The sequence below is a fragment of the Cylas formicarius genome, unplaced genomic scaffold, assembly GCF_029955315.1.
Source record: "Cylas formicarius isolate icCylForm1 unplaced genomic scaffold, icCylForm1.1 PGA_scaffold_6__28_contigs__length_40554024, whole genome shotgun sequence".
In the NCBI taxonomy this organism is placed as follows: domain Eukaryota; kingdom Metazoa; phylum Arthropoda; class Insecta; order Coleoptera; family Brentidae; genus Cylas; species Cylas formicarius.
The window spans coordinates 6,995,751-7,016,923 of record NW_026844347.1 but is presented as its reverse complement, the minus strand read 5'-3'; the positions used below and the strand labels follow the sequence as shown (position 1 = coordinate 7,016,923).

General features: G+C 33.2%; 2 protein-coding genes across 10 annotated transcripts in view; one reads left to right on the top strand and one right to left on the bottom strand.

Annotated features, from left to right (window-relative positions):
• Positions 1–21,173, bottom strand: part of LOC132702944 (sodium- and chloride-dependent GABA transporter ine-like) — a 33,391-nt gene that overhangs the window by 6,872 nt on the left and 5,346 nt on the right. For all 9 annotated transcript variants that reach the window (XM_060671857.1, XM_060671854.1, XM_060671859.1 and 6 more), the window contains 5 exons: positions 9,801–9,991; positions 8,489–8,623; positions 6,812–7,034; positions 2,138–2,405; positions 97–325 (listed from right to left, as the gene is read on the bottom strand). In XM_060671857.1, the coding sequence (XP_060527840.1) occupies positions 97–325; positions 2,138–2,405; positions 6,812–7,034; positions 8,489–8,623; positions 9,801–9,991 (1,046 nt within the window). The remainder of the gene's footprint in view (positions 1–96; positions 326–2,137; positions 2,406–6,811; positions 7,035–8,488; positions 8,624–9,800; positions 9,992–21,173) is intronic.
• The window catches only part of LOC132702945 (ionotropic receptor 40a-like), a 41,084-nt gene continuing 35,028 nt past the window's right edge, over positions 15,118–21,173 (top strand). Inside the window, exon 1 of the mRNA XM_060671864.1 lies at positions 15,118–15,773. Within this exon, the coding sequence (XP_060527847.1) occupies positions 15,667–15,773 (107 nt within the window). The 5' untranslated portion in view covers positions 15,118–15,666. The remainder of the gene's footprint in view (positions 15,774–21,173) is intronic.

Sequence of the window (21,173 nt, the reverse complement as noted above, 5' to 3'; positions counted from 1 at the left end):
CGATCATATCAGTTTATTCAGCACACCGTGTCTTCTGTATGTCTTCTTCGGATGTAGTCACTGATAAAATCTATTGCGCGTTGCGTTGTTACCTACCATCATCGATAACGTCTTCTATAGAAGTGCCTTGTTCGAGTGCAATGTTGCCAATCGTTGCGAAAGCAAATATTCCAACCAGAAGGCTCGTTATCGCGTTTACTAGCCAAACTGCTATGGTATCGTACATTATATTGTTGTCGTATTTATTATAACTGGCAAATGAAATCATCGAACCGAACGCACAGCCCATGGAGTTGAACGTCTGACTGGCGGCATTAACCCATACCTGTAAATAAATTCTCTATTAGCAATAATTATCTCTTAGCATAAATGTCATAAATATTTACAGTTAAAGTGACTATCAAATATGTAAAAAAGGACGCTTACAATAGATGCAATACGTATTTTTATCAGATAAAAATTGCTGTTATTTTTTAACCGAATTTTGATATCGAAACTTGAAATGTTGCTTATAAAAATAATTTTATTTCGCAAGAGAGCTTAGATACAATTGAAGTACATTTGGTGTTTGACATACATTTATAATCCTCTAAAAGGTGGCGGACGATACTTGGAAACAGCTCCAAGCGCACATTTAGATATCGCCGTGTTGTGGGCAAAAGCAAAGATATTAAATCTGATGGGACTGTAACTACTGGCAATTTTCCGTGAATTATATTTGAATTGAATATGTTAGACGGTTATTTTTTTATTTGGGGTTAAAGCAATATGCAGCCTCGGGGGTAATCAGGAATGCTTAATTTTAAACCACATTTAAACCCCTGTTAAAAGCTGGCAGTCTACCAAAGACGATCTGGCGATCTGGCAAACCCTCCCTCCATGTTCTAGTAGTATCATTTGTAACACAGGCTAAGAACCGAATTTATAGCAGTAAAGTCCGTGTCATAGACTTCGTAGCATTCAAAAGACGTCTACGCAAAATACTTTGTAAATTCTTAATATACTCAATAATCAATGTCCATGCTCCCACTGAACACCGAAGAGAAGCTTGAGGACGAAAAAGACCAGTTTTATGAGGCTCAACAAAGAATCACAAAAACATGCCCAAGAAATGATATAAAGATATTTTTCTACTCCCTTCTGTAAAATTCCTAATTATACACCGACCTAGCGTTAAGAAAGTGTCATTTTACTCCCCCAGTTTCGCTTCGGATGTGAGTCACTTCGAATATTTCCGGGATATTACTGCAAGGGTTTGGGAGCAATCGGATGTTTTCGGAGATATTACCGCAAGTACCCAAAAACTAACGGTCGTAGAAAAAGTATGGTAAACTTTTTAAGTCGCTCGTTTATTAAACACTCGCTCCGCTCGTGCCAAACAAACTTATGAGTCAAATGCCGCACTTGTTGCATAATATACTATTCTGAGCGACTTGACGCAAAGATAGAAAAAGAGACCAACCATCGGCACTCGTAGTCTACATGGTAGATCTAATAATAATGGTGACAGATTCATACATCTAGCTACCGCGTTGAGCATCGTAATAAGCAGTACATGTTGTGATCGGAAAAATATACACAAGGGATCATGGGTGGCCCCAAATAAAAATATGATCAACCAAATCGACCATGTAGCAAAAGATCCAAGGCACTTTAGTGATGTGATATGTTAGATACTACTACAGGTTAAAAGTACACCGAGAGAAATGTTGAACAAGCTCTAGAAGAGAAACTGCAGGAAAATATAAAACCAATGAAAATGCAGACGAATACCAGCGTAAATGTAGTGCCATAGAGGAAGTGGCTAACGAAGTCCATAAGTACAGAAAAATAACAGGAGATATGGACTCCCTACTATGACGAGGAATGCACGCAGCATGAATAAACCAGATAAGGTGAAGAAGAGAGACAACTAAGACGGGAGGAAAAACAAATAAAAAAACAAAGAACAACAATTGCAAGAATTGGAAACCCTGAATTCACAACACGAAGAAAGAAAATTCAACAAATAGTTGATTTCGACCTCGACACGGTGGATGACGAAGTAGAGTATAACCTAATAGCTGTGGCATAATTATAGAAGCAAACTTAACGCGTCGAAATAAAATAATATTATGTTATTTAAAAATGTACTAACCTTAGCATCCAACAACAATTCGAATTTGGGTTTGAAAAAGTATCTCATGCCTTTGTCGGCTCCATCTAGCGTGAGCGATTTTATCAATAACACGATAATGATGATGAAGGGGAAGGTGGCCGTGAAATACCGGACTTTTGCCGACGACTTTATACTTTTCCAAATGCCGAAATAGATCAGAATCCACGCGCAGATCAGACACGTGATCAGCTCCCATCGGATGATCCCGAAATCTTCTATGCCTCTGCCGATCTGAAGGACTTTACGACTGAAATGAAAATAGTATTGGTTAGTCAGTTAGAAGATAGCCGGACGTTTGACGCAACAACAGCAAGGATACGCACAGGGTGGGCCGGTTTATCCTGAAATGACTTTAAGATTGACAAAAAATGACAAAAAACTCCAGATAAACAGTAATGTCGGTTCCTGGAGCTCAATTTTCATAAAATCCTTAATGGTAAAAACCGCACTTGGATATCCAGATACCGTTTCAGAGTTTTTTTGGAAAATGTGCATTTCTAAAAAACCTTGTAACTTTTATTATGGAAAGTTTTTTTTTATACTAACATTTTATTTTTTGAAAGGAACTTTCACACACTATTTACAAATCTTATGGATTTCTCCTGCGTCGATTTTTGATCAATATAACTTGCTAAGGTTTCACTATTCATCAAATTAGCTTTTTCAGAGCTCAACTGGAACTACAGTTTCAGTTAAGCCAAGTTGTATTGATCAATAATAGACGCTAGAGGAATCCAGACGATTTGTCAATAGTAATATTCAATCGTTCCTATGTTAGGGTCACACTAATTTGTAATAGTCGTTGTAGTAATGTGACAAACGCGTTACTATATTAAATATTCCAAGGTCAAGTAAATAAAAACTATATAGAAGAAAGAATAATAAATGTTATTACTTTTAAAAAATTTATTATTTACCGTACAACTTCATTTGTAAATTTTAATAATCATATTCTGAGTAGTCAGATGAACTATAGTTTTTTTTTTCAAATTTTTGACAGTGGGATGGCAAAAGGCGAAGTACCGTCATATTCCAATTTCGTTGACAAGAAATGTCGTACAAAAAGGTTTATTCAATTTTAAAATCTGCAGTAGCCCTTTTTTCGGCATATCTCTCGTACATTGCTTCTTATTTAAAATAACGTCATGAATGTCATTTGTTCCTAAGAAGACGTGGATACTTTTTCGGCTTTTCTTGTGTGATAGTTGGCATTATTTATAACAGTATAACAGACCTAGGAGGAATCATATGGCGTGCTCTTATTCCAGAGGAACATTCTTCCATGAAAACTTACCTCGTGCTTTTCTAATTTTTATCTCTCTATCAAATGGGATTTTTTATTTTGAGTTTTTCGGAATGAAAATTCATTACCTTGAAAGTTTTCCACAATTTATTTAAATCCATAAGTGTATTATCTATCTGATGGCTCATTTATTACAGTTTCTTTTTTTCCTGTACTTCTGTTTTACTACATTTTTCATTAATGAATTTTTGCAAAAGTTTTTTAAAATTGTCCTCTACCTGTTCAAACTGATATATATTAAAAAATAACATAATTTTTGTAAAAATTGAAAAATTTTATGGGAAAAAGATTTTTTTTTCAGTTTTGGTTAGTTGTACTGATTTGCAAAAAATCGATATAACTTGATTTACTAGTTACTAGTTTTATCATAACACTAAACATTGATCCACGTATTTCTTTACAAATAGGATAAATGCTTTTTTTTGCGAATACAACGTCATGTGTCGAGAAATCAAAAGAAAACGTCTGTTAAATCTGTAATAAAAAACGGGAATTTTCATTCAATATTGCTTCCGCTTCGCCACCAGTGGGTTGCTTGGGGGTTAGATTTGTTGCTATTAAATGGTTTTTTATTCTATATTCTACATTATTTGTTTGTTTGACCAATTGTGTAATTATACATATATTCCACAGTAACTATATTTTTTGGGCACCTGGTATATGGTGTATAAAAGAACTGGATACACATTATAATCTATGTTTGAGGAATTTAAAACACTTACTTTCTAAAATATTTCTTGGTTCTTTTATTAGGTCCTTAAAAAAATATATCGAAATGTTGAGCAACAAATTTAAGGGCAGATTCTACTTTTCTTCTACAATTTTATTTCTCATTTTGGGATTAACTGTAGCACAATATTTATTGATGTATTTTTAGAGCCTTAATGCCAATAGGTTTTAAAAGCCTAAAATCCTATGAAAACGTCCTTAATCTTTTTTGTTTAAAGTTTTGGTTAGGTTATTTTTTTTTCAAAGAAACTTCCACAGGCTACTGTAATACTTTTTACAAAACTTCTGGATTCCTCCTGCGTCGGTTTTTGCTGAGCCGAAATTGCCGATCTTTCGCCAATCATCCTGTTGGCTTCTTCAGAGCTTGACTAAAACTGTTTTAGTCAAGCTCTGAAGAAGTCAACAGGATGATTGGCGAAACGTCAGCAAAAACCGACGCAGAAGGAATCCAAAACTTTTGTAAAAAATGTTTGGTTAGTTTAATTTTCAAAGGGCACAGTTAAAGACCATTTAAAAAGCTTGTTGTATCACAATAAAATAAACAGTTTAAGAGCGTCAAAACATATTCTGAAAACTCACGAGTTTTTTAAAACATAATCAACAATGAAAGTGTTTTTTAACAACTTGTTTAGGCACCATAATTTAAAACTATTACATGTTATTAATTACTAGCTATTTACTAAAATTAATTTACTAATTTGAAAAGGTTCATTTTATTGTGCTTTAGCCAAAACCTAATCAAACCAGGCACTATTTACAGATTTGTAGATAGTAGTTCATTTGGTTAACATTGAACAAGTTGCTAACATAATATAAACAAACAAAGCGACGTCGAGAAGCCCTTGACATCAATCTCGTTTTAATTACATTTGTTTGCAAACCAAATTCCCAAATGTGTCACGAAAATTATGACGTACCAGTATTATTAAGCTTGTGGCAGGTTTACGGAAAGATTAGTTTTAAATTAGAGGTAAAATTGTAAATAAAAATAATTAGAGTTAAGAAGATTAGGTTAATTCGTTGACGAACATTTCACCCCTTCAAATATGATTCACAACCAAATACGTTATTATATTAAAATAAGAAAGTTTTTATTTGTCCACAAATATACTGGGTAACACAAGAAAGTGGGCACGCTCTATAACTTTTTTTTTAAACTTCCGGATTGAACGGTTTCAGAAGCAAAATAGGAAATTTTTCATAATCCCTTTTACTTTGAAATATATATTTTTGGAATTCAATCGGGTCACCAGAGGTTAATTTCGCAGACATCCCCTCCAAAAATCAGAAATAGCAAGGATTTCAGGCTAACTCCATTAGCCCTTATTTATATATTTACTTGGCTATTATACCCTACCCTAGTTACAGATTTATTGTGATCATTTTCAGAAATATGTGAGTTCAAAGTTGGCATTTCTTGAAAATGCCGTTATTTTATTGTAATAATTTATTCTGGCTTAGTTTCTTATAAAAATATTGGAAGAATGGTGCCTAGTGGTAAAAATCTATATCTATATATGGTACAGTAGTGTCGAAACAGGTAATTTTACTTTACAATTTAAAAAAAATGATTTTCACTTTTCGGGGTAGAGAAAAAGTTGTTACGCGTTTTTCAGGTTCCAAAAAATATTAATACTTTTATTCGATTATTTCCAAGAGTGATTTGATTAAAAAATCCTGCGATAATTTGCAGTTTCGCTTGAAAAATCGGCATTTTTCTTCGGCAATTGTTTTGTATTTATTTTTTCCTTCTTTTCAACAATATTTAAATTTTTCAGAAAACAAAACCCCAGAAATTCTCGGAGATTTTTTTCAAAATGGCGGTTTTTGTTAGGGTACGTTAGTCACTACTTTCTTCAGACGATTTATATTAGCGATGTGGTGAAAAACTAGCAAAAAGTAGGGCAAGTACAAAATTAATGTATTTGCTGGATTTGCCAGCAATATGGCTAGACCTTTTTTTGTTCATTCGGATATTTCTGCAAAAATAATACCTCCTGCTGAAGACCTGATAGTTAGCTTGCGAACAATTTGGCGAAGCATAAACACTGGCTTCGAAGTAAACACAGAGCTTTTCAAAAAATTATGTCTTGAAACAGCAGTGAAATTTTTAGCACACTTTCTATAAAAGCTGTCACTATATTAAAAATTGCTTAGAAAACAATTATTGGACATCATAGCGGTCTCCTGTTACACGAAAAACTTTGTTACTAAGCTACAAGTTGTATAACATTCTTTAGCTTTCATAGTAGCTAGCTGTAGAATAGGTAGTATGTAAGATTTATAATGGTTCTACGGAGTAAGCTATAAATCTTCAAGAACAAAAATTTTATAATAAAAATTTTAAGAATTCCATGAAACATTATTAAAAAAACCTGAAGTAAACAACACCAAAGGTTTTATAGATAAAGTAACGGAAATATTATAAAACTGAAAACGGTTGGGTACTTATTTTAGGTCTTAAAAAACTTACAACAATAATAATTTTCTCATAAAACTACAAAAACTCTTATAAATCCGAAAATTTCTTATCAACCCCTTATAAATATCCGTCGCCTTATATGAAACCTTAAGCTGCGAAAATTGTTAGTTCGGACGCATACGTATGCTAAGTGGCTTACTCGTAAAATTCTTCTGCTGGCGAATGGCTGTACATCGGTTTCGTGATATTTTGGGTCGATTTCGATGGTACCCAACAGTACGGAGTATTCCAGATATGAGAACAATCGTCCCACGGTTCCTTCGACCGGAACGACGTGAAAAAATAGTACACCCCATAAGCGATTATTACGCTATAGTACGTGGAAATAAGGAAGGAAATCACAACACTGCCCAAACCGGCGCCTGAAATCAAAATTGAAATATGTTTATATTATTCGAATTTCTTATTTAATTTTCCATTCGAGTATATTTATTTCAAACACACACAGACACAAGAATATCGGTAATATTTTTACACCATCCGAGCACCTTTCAAATAGTAATTAATAACCGAAAATGAAACGGATTATTCTGAAATTAAAAAAAAAAATCTCCAAAAATCACATTTAGAAAATGCCATATCGGATAGATTTCTTCAATGTTAATATGTTTGCAACAAATTGGGAAATGAGAAAGGAATATACAATAAAATTTCATTTGAACTAAAATGATTAAATTTTTTAATGAATGTTATACAGGGTGTTTAAAAACAAAACAAACACTTAATATAAACTTTGGTTCAAAAGTCAGCTATTAGGCTACAAAATGTGGCCTAAAAATAATGTTTTTATTTATTGTCACAAAAACGACAATACATAGAACGTTTATATAACAAATTACTCTTTATTTGAAACAAAGCATCAGCTACTTCAATTTTTCGCATTTGTTTTGAAACACCCTGGATATTTTTTTTATGCATATTTTGAAATACATTGCAACCTCATTATTTCGAAAGCTGGCAACGTCGATCAAATTTCTTTTCCGCCATTCCTGTGTTATACGATTTAATTTATTTCTTTCAAAAAATCATTTAATATCTGATAGATATAAACTACTGTTATACATTTAACTTGTTTTCTGGTTAAAAATGATAGAACAATAAGAGAAAAAGTGGAAGAAAAAAATGATAGTGATATAAATTTTTTAGAGAAATTCGTGGCCCGATAAACCTATCAAGCCGAAAATCTATCTAATAATTGTGAAATTGTTTACTACAATTGTTGAATGAATGTTAGAAAATTAAAATGATATATACTGTTTGTATCGCTGAAGATGAGGGTCATGCACCTTCAAAATATCACCTCAATATATGAAAATAGACTCTCTTTCACAACAAAATTAAATAATTAAGGTTAAAGTTAATTATTTTAGAGCCTGCAAACGGCATTTTTGATATGAAATTCAAGATTGGTCGAGAAAGGTTAGACCTAGGTATGAAGTATATCTAGAAATTCTCGGCGAATCCAAAAATGCCATAATACACAGCGTGTTCTATTTAAAATAAAAAATTGATTTTGATTATTTCAAAAAAAAATAAAAAGTACCCAAAACTTTTCAGGTGCTATTTTTATATGAATTCTTATTTGGGCTGGGTGTTATCTTCTTCTTCTTATCATATAAGCGCTTGCAATTTGGAAGTTTCAAATAATTAAGCCTAAATAAAGAGAAGTTTTAGATATGAAGATTTATGCAGATAACAAAACATTTTTTCGCACTTCCAACTTGTCACATTTTTTACTTTCGCGTTGCTATTTTTGCTATTTGTGTTGACATTTGCCAGCGATAAAATATTTTGTCATCTTTATACCAAATATTACCCTTAAATAATGGACACAAATGTCCCAGCGCTCCTATCGGACCCCTTCCTGTAAATTGACCTACTGCTAATTCCATGTACAACATAGGTCCGCCAATAAATATCATTATAATGGCGTAAGGTATTAAAAAAACAGCTGAAACAAAGAAAAAGGTACACATTATTTGTAATTGAAAGCGATTGCTGAGGATGTTAGTAAAAAGTCTGGGGCATTAGGAAATCAGACTTTTCCGGCTTTGATGTACTAGTGTAATGGATGATTATCTACATTTTGAAATTAACTTAACATCTACATACATCTTACATCTTACAGTTTTAGCATAGATTTAAAATTAATCAAGACAAAGGGACAAAGAATATACACAGCAACCACCAAATCCAATTTTATGACTAGGAAAAATTTCATATAGTGCTTTAATCTATTGGTGTATACCAGAAATGGAGGGCTGAAAGAATTATCTGAAAACATAAGAAAATAAAAGATTACTCTTTTGCATTAAGAATCATCTTATATTTCGTCAGTGGGAAGACATTTCTACTGCTTCATACAGTGTTTCAAAAAACATTTATCTCTCTAGGCCACGCATTATATCAAAACAGTTTAGAAATCTTTACTTAACAGAGAACCGAATGCTAGGGCTTCTGTAGAAAGAATAGTGCCAAATATGAAAAATGAATCGTAAAAATTTTCTGGAAAGCACTTAAGCGGAGAGTTCACGACATTTACACAGAGCAAGTGTCAAGTCTGAAACAACAGTTTGTTAACGAGATAGCCCAAATAAGCTTTGGCACGTTTTGTCCACAATGGGCTTCAAATATCACAAACTAGACAAGAGGGCATTATAAAAATAGTGGCGTGAGAGACAATAAAATGTTCTTCTGAGAAATGTTCCATTATTGACGTTCGTGAGGTTTAATGTAAACACTCCATCCAAAAAATAGTTAGATTCTTCAGCAGCAGAAAGCGGTTGGGCAACAAATGCTTTATGACTTAGTCTCGCCAGAAGTAACATTTTAAAACTTAGTATGTTTAAGTTCTACATTTAATTTCATTATACCAATTTTTGAATTCGAATTATTGGCGCTGCATTTTTGGTCGATATTTTGTCCACATTACTCAATTTCCGACGTGTATATTCGACTCCCGGACCTATATTTACATGAACTTTCTTCATTTTTTTGGATGACGACTCTCTGCCTAAGCGCACGTAGGCCATGTTGTTTGAAATACCGATTATGCCGATGTCATGCTTATAAACCGGATTTGTGGTAGTCTGATAGTTACTTATCTATTAGCGGTATCGGAAATTTACCTCCCCCACTTTTGTAACACAAATAGGGAAACCTCCATATTGAACCTAGTCCAACACTGTATCCTACACAGGCTAAAACGAACTGTAGTTTATTGGACCAGTGCTGCCGTCTAGGTTTAATGTAAACACTATCTTCATCGTCATCTGTAGCGTCACCACTTTCGTCATCATATATATACTCTTCGGGTGGTCTGAAAATAAAACAAATTGGTTTCATTAGTTTTAATGCAGTTCAATAGATCTAGCCACATATTCTGTGATAAGGTATTTCAGAAAAGCGTTGAGCAATACAACTGGAAATTTCGTCCTGCGTGGACCACTCGACTCTATAAAAAAAATTGAAATATTACAATTTTCACATCTTGAGTCGAAGCCTAGTTGGTTCAGTTCTAGCTGAGAGGGAACAATACGTTGTTTATAACAATGATCCACAAGTACATTACCAGTGGGAAATGGGGTTGTGCAGTGCTCAGGAATGAGACGTACCCTCTTTCTCATTTATATCAACAACCTTCCTGAAGCCCTTTGGAACGATTGTTTGTGGACGACACTGCTTTCTGAATAAATAAAAAGAATCTTACTGAAACACTTGCTGAAGCTAACTAAACTAAATTGGTGTCGCCACACAGACCAAGTGGCTAAAAAAATCTCAAAAAATCTTTCTAATACTGTAGATTGTAACATATTATTGACAGCTTTACTATTCACCAAACTTCTAGAATCGTCCTGCGTCGGTTTTTGTTGGGTCGAGCTTGCTAACGTTTCGCCAATCATCGTGTTGAGCAAACTGAGTTTAACTGAAACTGTTCCTGTTAACTGCTAACTGAAACTGTTCAGTTCGGTTTCAGTTAAGCTCTGAAGAAGCCAACAGAATGATTGGCGAAATCTTAGCAAGTTCGGCAAACACCGACGCAGAAGAAATCCAAAAGTTTTGTAAATAGTATTACAGTAGCGTGTGGAAGTTTCTTTGGAAAATATCATGCTCTAATTGGCTCCCACCTGCTTTATGGTCTAATAAACTGGAGCCAGGCTACCGGTGCAGCCTACAACGTAGGACAATTAGAATAATTATAAACCTCAAATACAGGTCAAAATTTTCGGAGCTTAAAATCCTTTAACTGCGAAGCGCTTATATACTTAAGTTTCTAGCTTACGCTTACGAGAATCAAACAGATTTTTTACATGTGAATAAAGTTCATCCCTACAAAACTCGGAATAGGGACAACCTTCCGTCTTAATGCGAGTAGGCTAGGCCCAAATTACTACTGCACCCATTTGTTTAATAAACTTATGGCCGTTAACACCTCCCAATAAACAGGTTCAAGATTTTTTAATAAAGCTATCAATTTACAGCTTGGAGGAGTTTATCTTTTATCAAGATATGATTAACTATATCTAGCCAGATAATTGCACCTCTTCGACCCCCCGCTTTCGATGATAAGTTTCTGTGATAATCTTCGTTCAGCTTCAATGTATGTCCAGATGCCCCCCACAGAGCGCTTTATGTGTTATGTATTATGCTTTATGTTGTATGTATTGTAGATTTTCAATATTATTTTATTGCAATGATTGTATACATTTTCTATGTTTGTAACATGCTAATAAATGAAATCAAAATGAAAGCTCGGTGTCCGCCATAGGTGTAGGTGAATTCAACGAGTATTAAAAAGCCTTCAGGACAAGAGAAAAGACTAATAATGGTCTTTCAGTCGTGTCACACTGGAGATTACCGGCGATGAATTCATTCGAACGTTTTTGAAGACTGGTTGATAGTAGTTTTGAATAACGCAAGCTAACATTCACAATTTATAGAGAAGACTCCAATTTCATCTTACAGAAAACACGAAATTATCGATCTGTTAATATTTACAAATTGCTCGGATCGAATCGAACTTGCTAACGTTTCGCCAATCATCCTGTTGAGTGATTCAGAACTGAATTGAAACTGGTTTGTCTGTTTATATCCTATATAGTGTCTGAGGGTGGCGGGTCTCGGATGACTCGGGGATTCCCATATTGATAGCCAATTTTATGACCACCTTAGGCAAATATGCCAATTTTTACATTAATTCATTATCTTCCAGGATAGGTCGTAAAGCGATATTTTTATTTCCACCTGTATAATCGCACGCCTTGAGCGCCCCTGTGTAATAAAAAGTTGAACGTTCGTAAACTATAGCCAAAATTTAGGCTCCTTACGAATTCAAATACGGCTGCTGCAATAAAAGTTTTATTGGAGCTAAGTTTTCAACCAAAAATAGGGAAAAAAATCTCGAAAACCGCTAAAGATAGGTTTATACATTATACAGCATTATACAAAAATAACCAGAAACTGGTGGCGAAACGAAACATATAGTAACATACCTGATGATCTATTTATGCTACTTTTTCCATGGCATATAGTAGGCTGACCAAAACCTTGTTATGAGTAGTTAAGTAATTAAATTAGCAAAATAGGAGCATTTGTTTCACTGATTACGATGGTGAAAACAGAAAAACAATTGTAGGGAATAGGAAAAAATGTGGAAAATGTACTCTTTTTCAAGAAAAAATTCGGTATATTTTTTACTCGAACCTTTGTGAATCACCAACAGAACAAACAAAGTCATATGCAATATTAGCCTAAAATTGAAGATAACCGAATTATCAGCACATTTCTCTTTTAGACTAGATGGCTATGAGTGGTTGCTAACTCCATTTTTCTTGTATTATTTTATTTGAGCGTAAGAAACATGGCAATAAGAAAATAGAAAAAAAACCTAATTAATTTATGAATAACTATTAATGATTTTTTAAGAAGTGTTCAAAAACAGCACCTTGTACTTCAATACAATTTTGAGCACATTTTACTATTAAGCGAATAGCCGTTACTATTGTTAGACCATCTATCTGGTTTCTTTTTTTTCTTATTGCAGCCTTTGAAACGTCAACGGTATCTTTGCTTATAAATTTCGTTCTTTAAATAATATCATAAGTAGGATTATATCTGGTGACCTGGTGATAAGGACAGTCAAAAATATGATATGTGCCTGGAGCACAATCTTGTTGGAAATGGAGACTCTGCCCAATTAAGAGGTCAAGCTTATCTACAAGACTATTCAGAATTTCAGTTATAATTGCCATGTACCGCTCACCGGTCAGCGTGCCATGGGTAAAATATGAACCACCAATGCGAGAACCAATTATACCGTACCAAACGTTAAAGCTGAAACCAACTCGTGAACCTAGGATTCTTTGAACAATTTTTTCTGAGCCTCTATCGAATCTTTGGACACAATGAAAAAGCTTTTGCTACAAAGAGACGAAAAATTTTTACAATAAATAAATCGTGTTATTATTATAGTTATTATACTCATAGCCATCTGGTCTGTGCAATTAATTCCGTCATTTTCAATTTTAAGCTAATATGGGTTGTTGGTGATTTACAAAAGTTAGAGTAAAAAAATGGTGTTCAATTTAAGAAGAGTACATTGTTCTCATTTTTTCCGAACCCTATTAAAATTAATCTCTATTCATAACAAAGTTACCAATGATGAACACTTAATTTAGATCAGCGATCAGCTGGCAAAGTATTAGATTTTTTACAAACATTTCCAAAACAAACTAAGTTCCAAAAAGTCTCCCCCTTTAGTGCTCCCGAATTTTTAAGGAGGCTCGATCACCCTGTATGTCTATTACGATGTTGATTCAACGATTTGCTACATTGTTAGCGGAAAATTTTCATATATTCACGTGAATTAGCGTGTCGCTCTATTATAACGTATTTTATTATTTGCTGTCAAATTGTACAATGTCCCGCTAATTAATATACGCCTAACGAAATAGGTAAATATTTAAAACGCATTGTTTATAAAAAGATATACGTCAAGCTACGTAACTTTGTTTTAGCGAGACATGCTAATTATATCTCATATTTGCCCTAAAACTCGACTTAACGCGCCTTAAATCTTATCGAAATGAGCCGGTTCTGATTTACTTTTTTCTACTAAAGCTTATTTCAGAAAATTATAAAGTAAATAATACACTTTAAATAGAATAAACAGAACACCCTATATTTCACATATACCCATCCCATACAAACAATTAAAAATTTAATTTTGAAATGAACAGGTAAGTAGCTAGAACGAATATAGTTCTTGAATTGTTACAATTACATTAACTCAGATAAATTTAGTTTTTATCCAGAAGTTTGGAATTCAAAAAGACCCATGAGAATATTGACAGTGAGTAAAATTAAGTTAAAATTTATTATTATTATTATTTTATTACGTGTTGAAAATGCTCACCACTAACTTGTGGACAATATGTTAATCGGTTTAAAAACTTTCCAAAATATTATTCAGAATATTTTTCATTAATTTACCTTATTTCGAATCTAATTCGAAATTTTAAATCATCCAAATGTTCTAGTTTTTCCTTATACACTTATTATTTTGAAAATATCCAGAAGAAAAAATCTTATGGACTAATATCTGAAGATCTTGCATTCCATTCCATTGATCCCCTTCTACCACTTGTCAAACAAGATGAGGCGGAACACCATCCTGTTGAAACCAATTCTGTCTATCTTGAATATCAGGCTGATTTGGATTTTCAAGAAATTGTAAATATCGGACTCCATTAAGATTTTGATGGAAGAAATTTGCCGTACTATTTAAACAAAACGTGATGAAACTGTGCGATTATTGTCCTTGACACCCAATACCTGATTTTTAAATGAATTTGTTCCATATTTTATCCAATTCTTTTAAAACAATGTAAACTGTACAAATTTAGGAATTTATACAACGATAAGAGAGGTCCGGTATAATTCTAAAATCGAAATAATGTGTGTATATATTCCTTTTGCAAATATGATTAATTAGCATAATATGTATTTTGCGAACTTCTCTTAATATGCTGATTTCTCAATAACAAAGTCACATAACCTTGAATATTTCCTAAACCGTGCGGAAATCGAATCGATCGGTCTAGTGAAAGTTTTTACTACTAAATGGAAAACAGCAATAACATAGAGGGTGCTCGATTTAAAATTCCAAAATTGGTGTCGATACCAAAGAATTTGACCGACCCTATATGATCCAAAAATAAATACTGTACAAATTCCTTTAAATACAAAGAACTTTTGTATTTAAAAATTCTTGAACTATTACAGGTTTTGAACAAACTATACGGGCTACCTTTTGTGAGACACCCTGTACGCTTCGTAAATCATATGCACACGGTTGGAGTGCAATCTAAAATATCCACTTCCTCTCAGGATGCCTCAATTCCCAGCTAACCTTGGCCGGCTGTGCCACAAGTAGTTCGGTTGATTTTTTTCGTATCGCACGCAAATTTCTTAATTGACTCGTGGATTGACAAATTGGCCGGTGTAGAGCAATTCCGCCAATTTGCTTATGAATGATGTGTGTTTATAATTATGCAATTTTATCAATTTTCACGCTCAAACGGTGTGTGACCAACATTAGCGACGTTTTTTATGCTGAATGGATGCGAAATGAATGAATCGCCGTTAATTTGATGAAATCAGTGTGCGAAATATAACATTAATATACTGGCTGTCCCAGTAAGGACAACAAGGTAAGGTCAACAGAAATTTGAAAAAAAAAGTAAATCACCAGCAAGAAAAACCAGGAAATTTATTTTCGAGGACCGAAAGTCAATTTCAAAATCAAAGAAGTGCTGTAGGAAACGCAGTGGCCTCTCAAACGTTTTTTTATTGATTGTATGTTATTTATTATGTATCATATTATTTCTATAAATTTCAGAACCTCTATACCTACAACTACTACAGACTTCTTACACTTACAAGTTGCGTTGGTGAGAATTTTTTGCACTTTCAATCCAGTTGCTTTTCGAAGCCATGGTTCAATTTTTTGATACTAAAACAACCGAAAACACATTTAGCGGTTTACTGTCGCGAAATAGCTACCTGAGCAAAAATCCAAGTATATTGAGGAAACGGCGAAGGTAAGAAACCAACATCTCTAAATATTTGCCCCATCTTCGTTTTAAATTTATTGCCGCGTTTTATTTCGCAAAAATTAATAATTTGGCACTGTTTCATGAAAATTTTGCAAGTAATAATACACATTACACAGGGATAACAGAATAGAACTTTATTAACCAACCCGGTAAGTTAGACAACAACAATTGGTAAGTAACTAAATAACTTTTATAGGCGAATATAATTAGCGAGTATACAAAATACAAGATTTTATTCCAGAGTTCTATGTCTAAGTATCGTATCGTAATATGTTGACAAGTTATGATTCGATTAATTTTAATTAATTAATATTTTTCTAAATTTTTCGAAATTTAAATTTAAAAAATAATGCTAATAATGGTAGGCGATACGCAAGTTGCAAAAAAGAGATCAAAGCAATTAAAAAATAATACAAATAATCCAGAAAAGCTATTTGTTGATGTTATGTTAAATTTAAGAGAAGAGAAGAAAAAATAGCTTGCTGCAACAAGACTGACTCCTGATGGAGAGATATTTTGGCTTGTATCGGTTAAGTGATCAGATACGGACAAGAAATAGGAAATTTTCAGTGATTATCAGTGATTGATGAAAAGTCAAACAAGTACAAGATGCAGTGTTGCACCTTCATTTTTTTCGTTAGACGAAACTGGACATATTTGTGGCGCGATAGTGCTCCTAATTGTCCACAGTAGTAAAAATGATTTGAGTGAGAGACCAATAGAAATCTACTTTTTACGAGGCCAGTAGTTCGTCGCGGTGTAGCATGCTTTACGTCAACCTGTACTGTTCTTGTGTTCTTGCCAAAAAAATCCATCTTATCCTTGGTAGAGGCTTAAAAATCTATCTTATCCTTGGTAGAGGCTTTTTACGGAAGTTGCAAATGTACTCAGCAAGAAATGAAGAGCAACAGGGACCGTTAGAACGTTAGAACTATCGAAGCAGTTTGACTGACGCCATCTCCTAGGCGCTGTTCTTCAAAACGAGCAGCTGTGCTGCGGTTGCCAGATCGTTCATGTCACCGAATTCTTCACGATAACCTTCACATTCATCCCTATTAAATGGTAGTTGCACAACAGCTTTCTGAATGTGACCTTGTTTCACGGAAACCGGCATGCGAAACGCTCCTTATGGCAGATTTAGACCCATGTGATGATATTTTATCGGGCTATCTCAAATCTAGAGTCTATAACAACTGTCCTGCATTAATTGGTTCTACATAAGTCTTTGAAAAACAACTTCATTTCAAACTTCATATGTTAATGATTAATGCTAATAAAACAAGAATTAAAAATACGTATATTTTGATTTTTTACCTTTGACAAAATAAAAAATCATTTAAACTTCTAATAGAAATTAACGCAAATATTATAAGTCTCCATGAAGCTTGATAGCGACGAAGGCTTGAGTGGATCCAATCGTTGCATAAAGACTTTTGTTTATTGCACTTTGTACAGAGTGCAAAGTTTAATTTAAAATCGACGAGTCTTTGGGAAACTGCCTGGAATGTCAACAACTTATGGAAGCACTTATGAATCTTTGGGAATATTTCATACATGAAAGAGTGCAAGGTATTGGTCTGCAGGCGTAGGTTTTCCGTAAACTAAACAACCCAATGTTAGATCGGATTTTCTATTGATAAGAATCTATAACAATGGTAGATTATTACTATTTTTTAATTCAATGGTAAAACGGGTTAGGGTTGTATAGAGTTTAAATGGTTAAGAAAATTTCGGAGGGATTAGTTGGATTTGGTTTGAAATTTTAGCGTTACAAGAAAAATATGTTCCATACAAGCCTTTTCAATTAGGATGAGAAGGTTTGATTGCAGATATCTAAGATCTTAAGAAATATAATTTTAAATAATGTTACCACCTGTCCAAAAATCTCTCAACATCTTCGATTCATCGAAGACAAAATTCCGTTTCAGCCACCATGAGAGACCGAACGAAAAATATTAACTAGGCAAAAAGGACATAAACATTTTGTTTAGGATAGACTCGACATTTGCAATGGTTTCGTCTTTACGTGGGAATAATCCTTGCAAGAACTGATTTTTTAGTCTCGGTTACTACAATATTTGGTAGTTGAAGTTGTCAGAGTTTAATGGTTTCACTTGAGTTAAGGTTATTTCTTTTTTTTTAATAATAATTAATATAATTATATATATATATATATATATATATATATATATATATATATATATATATATATATATATATATATATATATATATAATTAATAAAATATCAACTAGGCTAAAAGATGATGAAAGAACCTTAAGACTACTATAAATAAACTCATCAGTAGTGGCCGAATATAATCAAGAAACCGAACACAAAATCTTACTCGACCAAACTGAAATTCTTGCATGTAATCGTCTACCATAGAAAACTCCGAGGATCCAAATAAATCAATAAACAATCAAACAATTCAATTCTCACCGCGACTCAAGTTTTTACCATTTAGAAATATAGGAATCAGTCATCAGAGACAATGTTCATATCCTTCCTCCTTCTTCACTTCAGCTTCCCTCAGCAGCAGGTACAGAGTAGAATGCAAAACAAACAGGACGATTGGCAACGAACGACGCAGGATGAATCCAGAAGATTTGTAAATAGTATTACAGTGGGTTCAGGAAGTTTCTTTGAAAAATTAAAAATGTTTAGCTGCCTGCGAGACGATGTCATGAGAGTCTTTTTAAAGAATTTGAACCTATAATCTCTTTTCTGTATTTTTTCTCCCCATAAGTGACTCACTAAAGTTACTCTCTTTTTGGGAACCTATTATTAATACTTTTGTGTTCATTTTATGATTTTTAAAAAAAGTTTTTTTTTGCGTGGCACCTCCATTTAAAAACAGTCAATATCGGGCACATTGTCGATATCTCTTATAATAAGGTGAAACTAACGCACTGGAAATGTTTGAGGATTGAAATTTTACGACCAGATAAAATTATTGGAGTAACAATTAACCTTGTCTGCAATAAATTCGCGGTATCACTAATGCAGATTTTATCTCGTCATGAGTTCGGTAAAAGTACGTTTTTTACTTGCTTAGACGATTCGCTTTCTCAAATATGTTTATTGCTAAAAGTTTTTATTGCGAGTCTGCTTGCCCGCCAAGGCAAATTTATCTCGGATTAACTTATTTATTTAACTGCGGATTTCCGGGCTCCACAAGCCCGTGTTTGCGAAGGTAACTTTGAAACTATATCCTATTCCTGACCGTAAAATTCCTAAAGGTATATGAGATTTCCTTGGTTTTCTTCATCAAATAAACATATACAGTGTATCACGAAATTAGTGATCTAAAGTATAGCAGCATATTCTACTTCCAAAATAACCCCCAATTTGCTATATAAAAATATGGACGAAGCCAAAGACCCTAAAAGGAAGGAACCTGAAAATATGTGATTAATATTTCCGAAACTAGTTAAGAGGAAATTTTGACATTTTAGCGCTTTGGTAATTTTGAATTGCCGAATCAGATTTTTCTTATAAAATCGGCAAAGTTGTATTCTGCAATAAAAAAGGGTACACTTGATTGCTATAGCTAGGATGACCGTTTTCGAAGAACAAGGATTTTAAATATACTCTTGAGGGTGCCTTGCCAGATTGATTTAAGCAATATAAAATAAAATTAACCAGTGGCTTAACTCAACCAACAAACCTTTGTTATTGTAACCTGAAGATAGTGTCTTATAGCCGAAACATAGCGTTTAAAAAAAAGGATATAAAAGTTTATGTTTACTTTATTATATTTATTTATATTCTAAACAGGCTATTGTCACGATTCTTGTTATTGTTTCTCGCTTTTACGGTTAAAGGTTTTGCGTACTTTGCGATTTTTGAACCTTCTGGAGGGCAGATTTGTGTTTTGGGTTTCACACAATACAGCACATTAATAATGCAGCTCTATGATTGAGTTGAAAAATAAAAAAAAACTTGGTGGCCTTGAATGGTTCAAAGGCGTCTCAAATAATAAAGCTACTCCAAGATGCTATGAGTGACGCGATTGCGAAGAATGATAAATGGTATGACTTTTTGTCGTTAGATAGCTAAATAAGGTTCTAACAAGCCAATTAAAACATCTTTATCCTCACATAAAAAAAATAGATTTTGGGAAAAATTTCCATTTTTTAATATTATATTTAAAATAAATGTTAAGTGTTACTATTTTTATCTTTATTACTTTCTATACAACACCTCTGAAAATTAATAAATTACCCCTTGGCTGAGATTTATACATTTTAACATGCTATTATTATTATTTTTATTTTTGTATTATAGTATTACTACATATTTTTTTATACAAAATTAGTTGTTGGCGTAATTTTATTAATTATTCACGTTTTTAAGTATTAAAATGTAGAAAAAAACCATTTATAAAATTAATGAAACATCCATTTGATTCAAATGATTTATTTCTAATTATCAACATCGTAATGAAAACAAATTCGGTTATCTGGCTCATAAAGCTATTAGATAATAAAGTGGCCCTATTACGGTAAAAATTAATGTGCGCACGCCAATTGATATTTCCGTAGAGAAGGCAATATTCCGCGAATGCCTCTATACTTCACCCATTGTACTTTGCGCTGTTTTCTTTCTAAACAGCGATTTCTACATACTTAATTTGTTTCGCCAGAACGTTTTAATGAGATCTAGGCATATTTTGAGAAAATAGTGTCGTAAAATTGCCTATTGCAAATTGACGATCTGTCACCGGCCATGTTGGATATTGAATGCTGCAAGATGATTGGTCAAAAACGAGATTTTAAATCTGGCGCATGCGCTTGTTGAATTGACATTCTCAAAATTTATTTTCATAGTTGCTTCACAAGTTCCTGTATTATCGGCATAGGCAGGGCGGCTATATATCTAGCAGCTATATAATCTAACCAAACGCTACGCACCTTTCATGTCGTTATTTGATGCCTGTCAAGATCAAGATATCAAAAAGTAGTAGTGTTAGCTACTGCAGAATCTTGTGCGAACTAAAGGTATTGTAAAAAAAGTAACAGAAAAAAACAAAATTTTATGTTAATTTCAAATACCATTTCGCATCCTAAATAATAAATTAGCGTTTTATTTGGTAAATTCGAAATACTTTGACATAACAAACTGGTAAAGTGTTTTTTCCATTTTTTCCCAAAATGCAATGTTTTTTATCATTGCTGAAATACTTAAATACTATTTTCAAGTGGTGTGAACAATCTCGTTTTGCACTCAACTGGACCTTGGTGTTACAGTAACTAATGATCTTGCGACATCTCTACATTTATCAAACACTGCCAAGAAAGCGAATTTCGCTTAATTTTTATTAAAACAGTACTTTTAAAAGACCCATCTTTGCCTCGCTTGCCGACTTTATATCAATTCCAT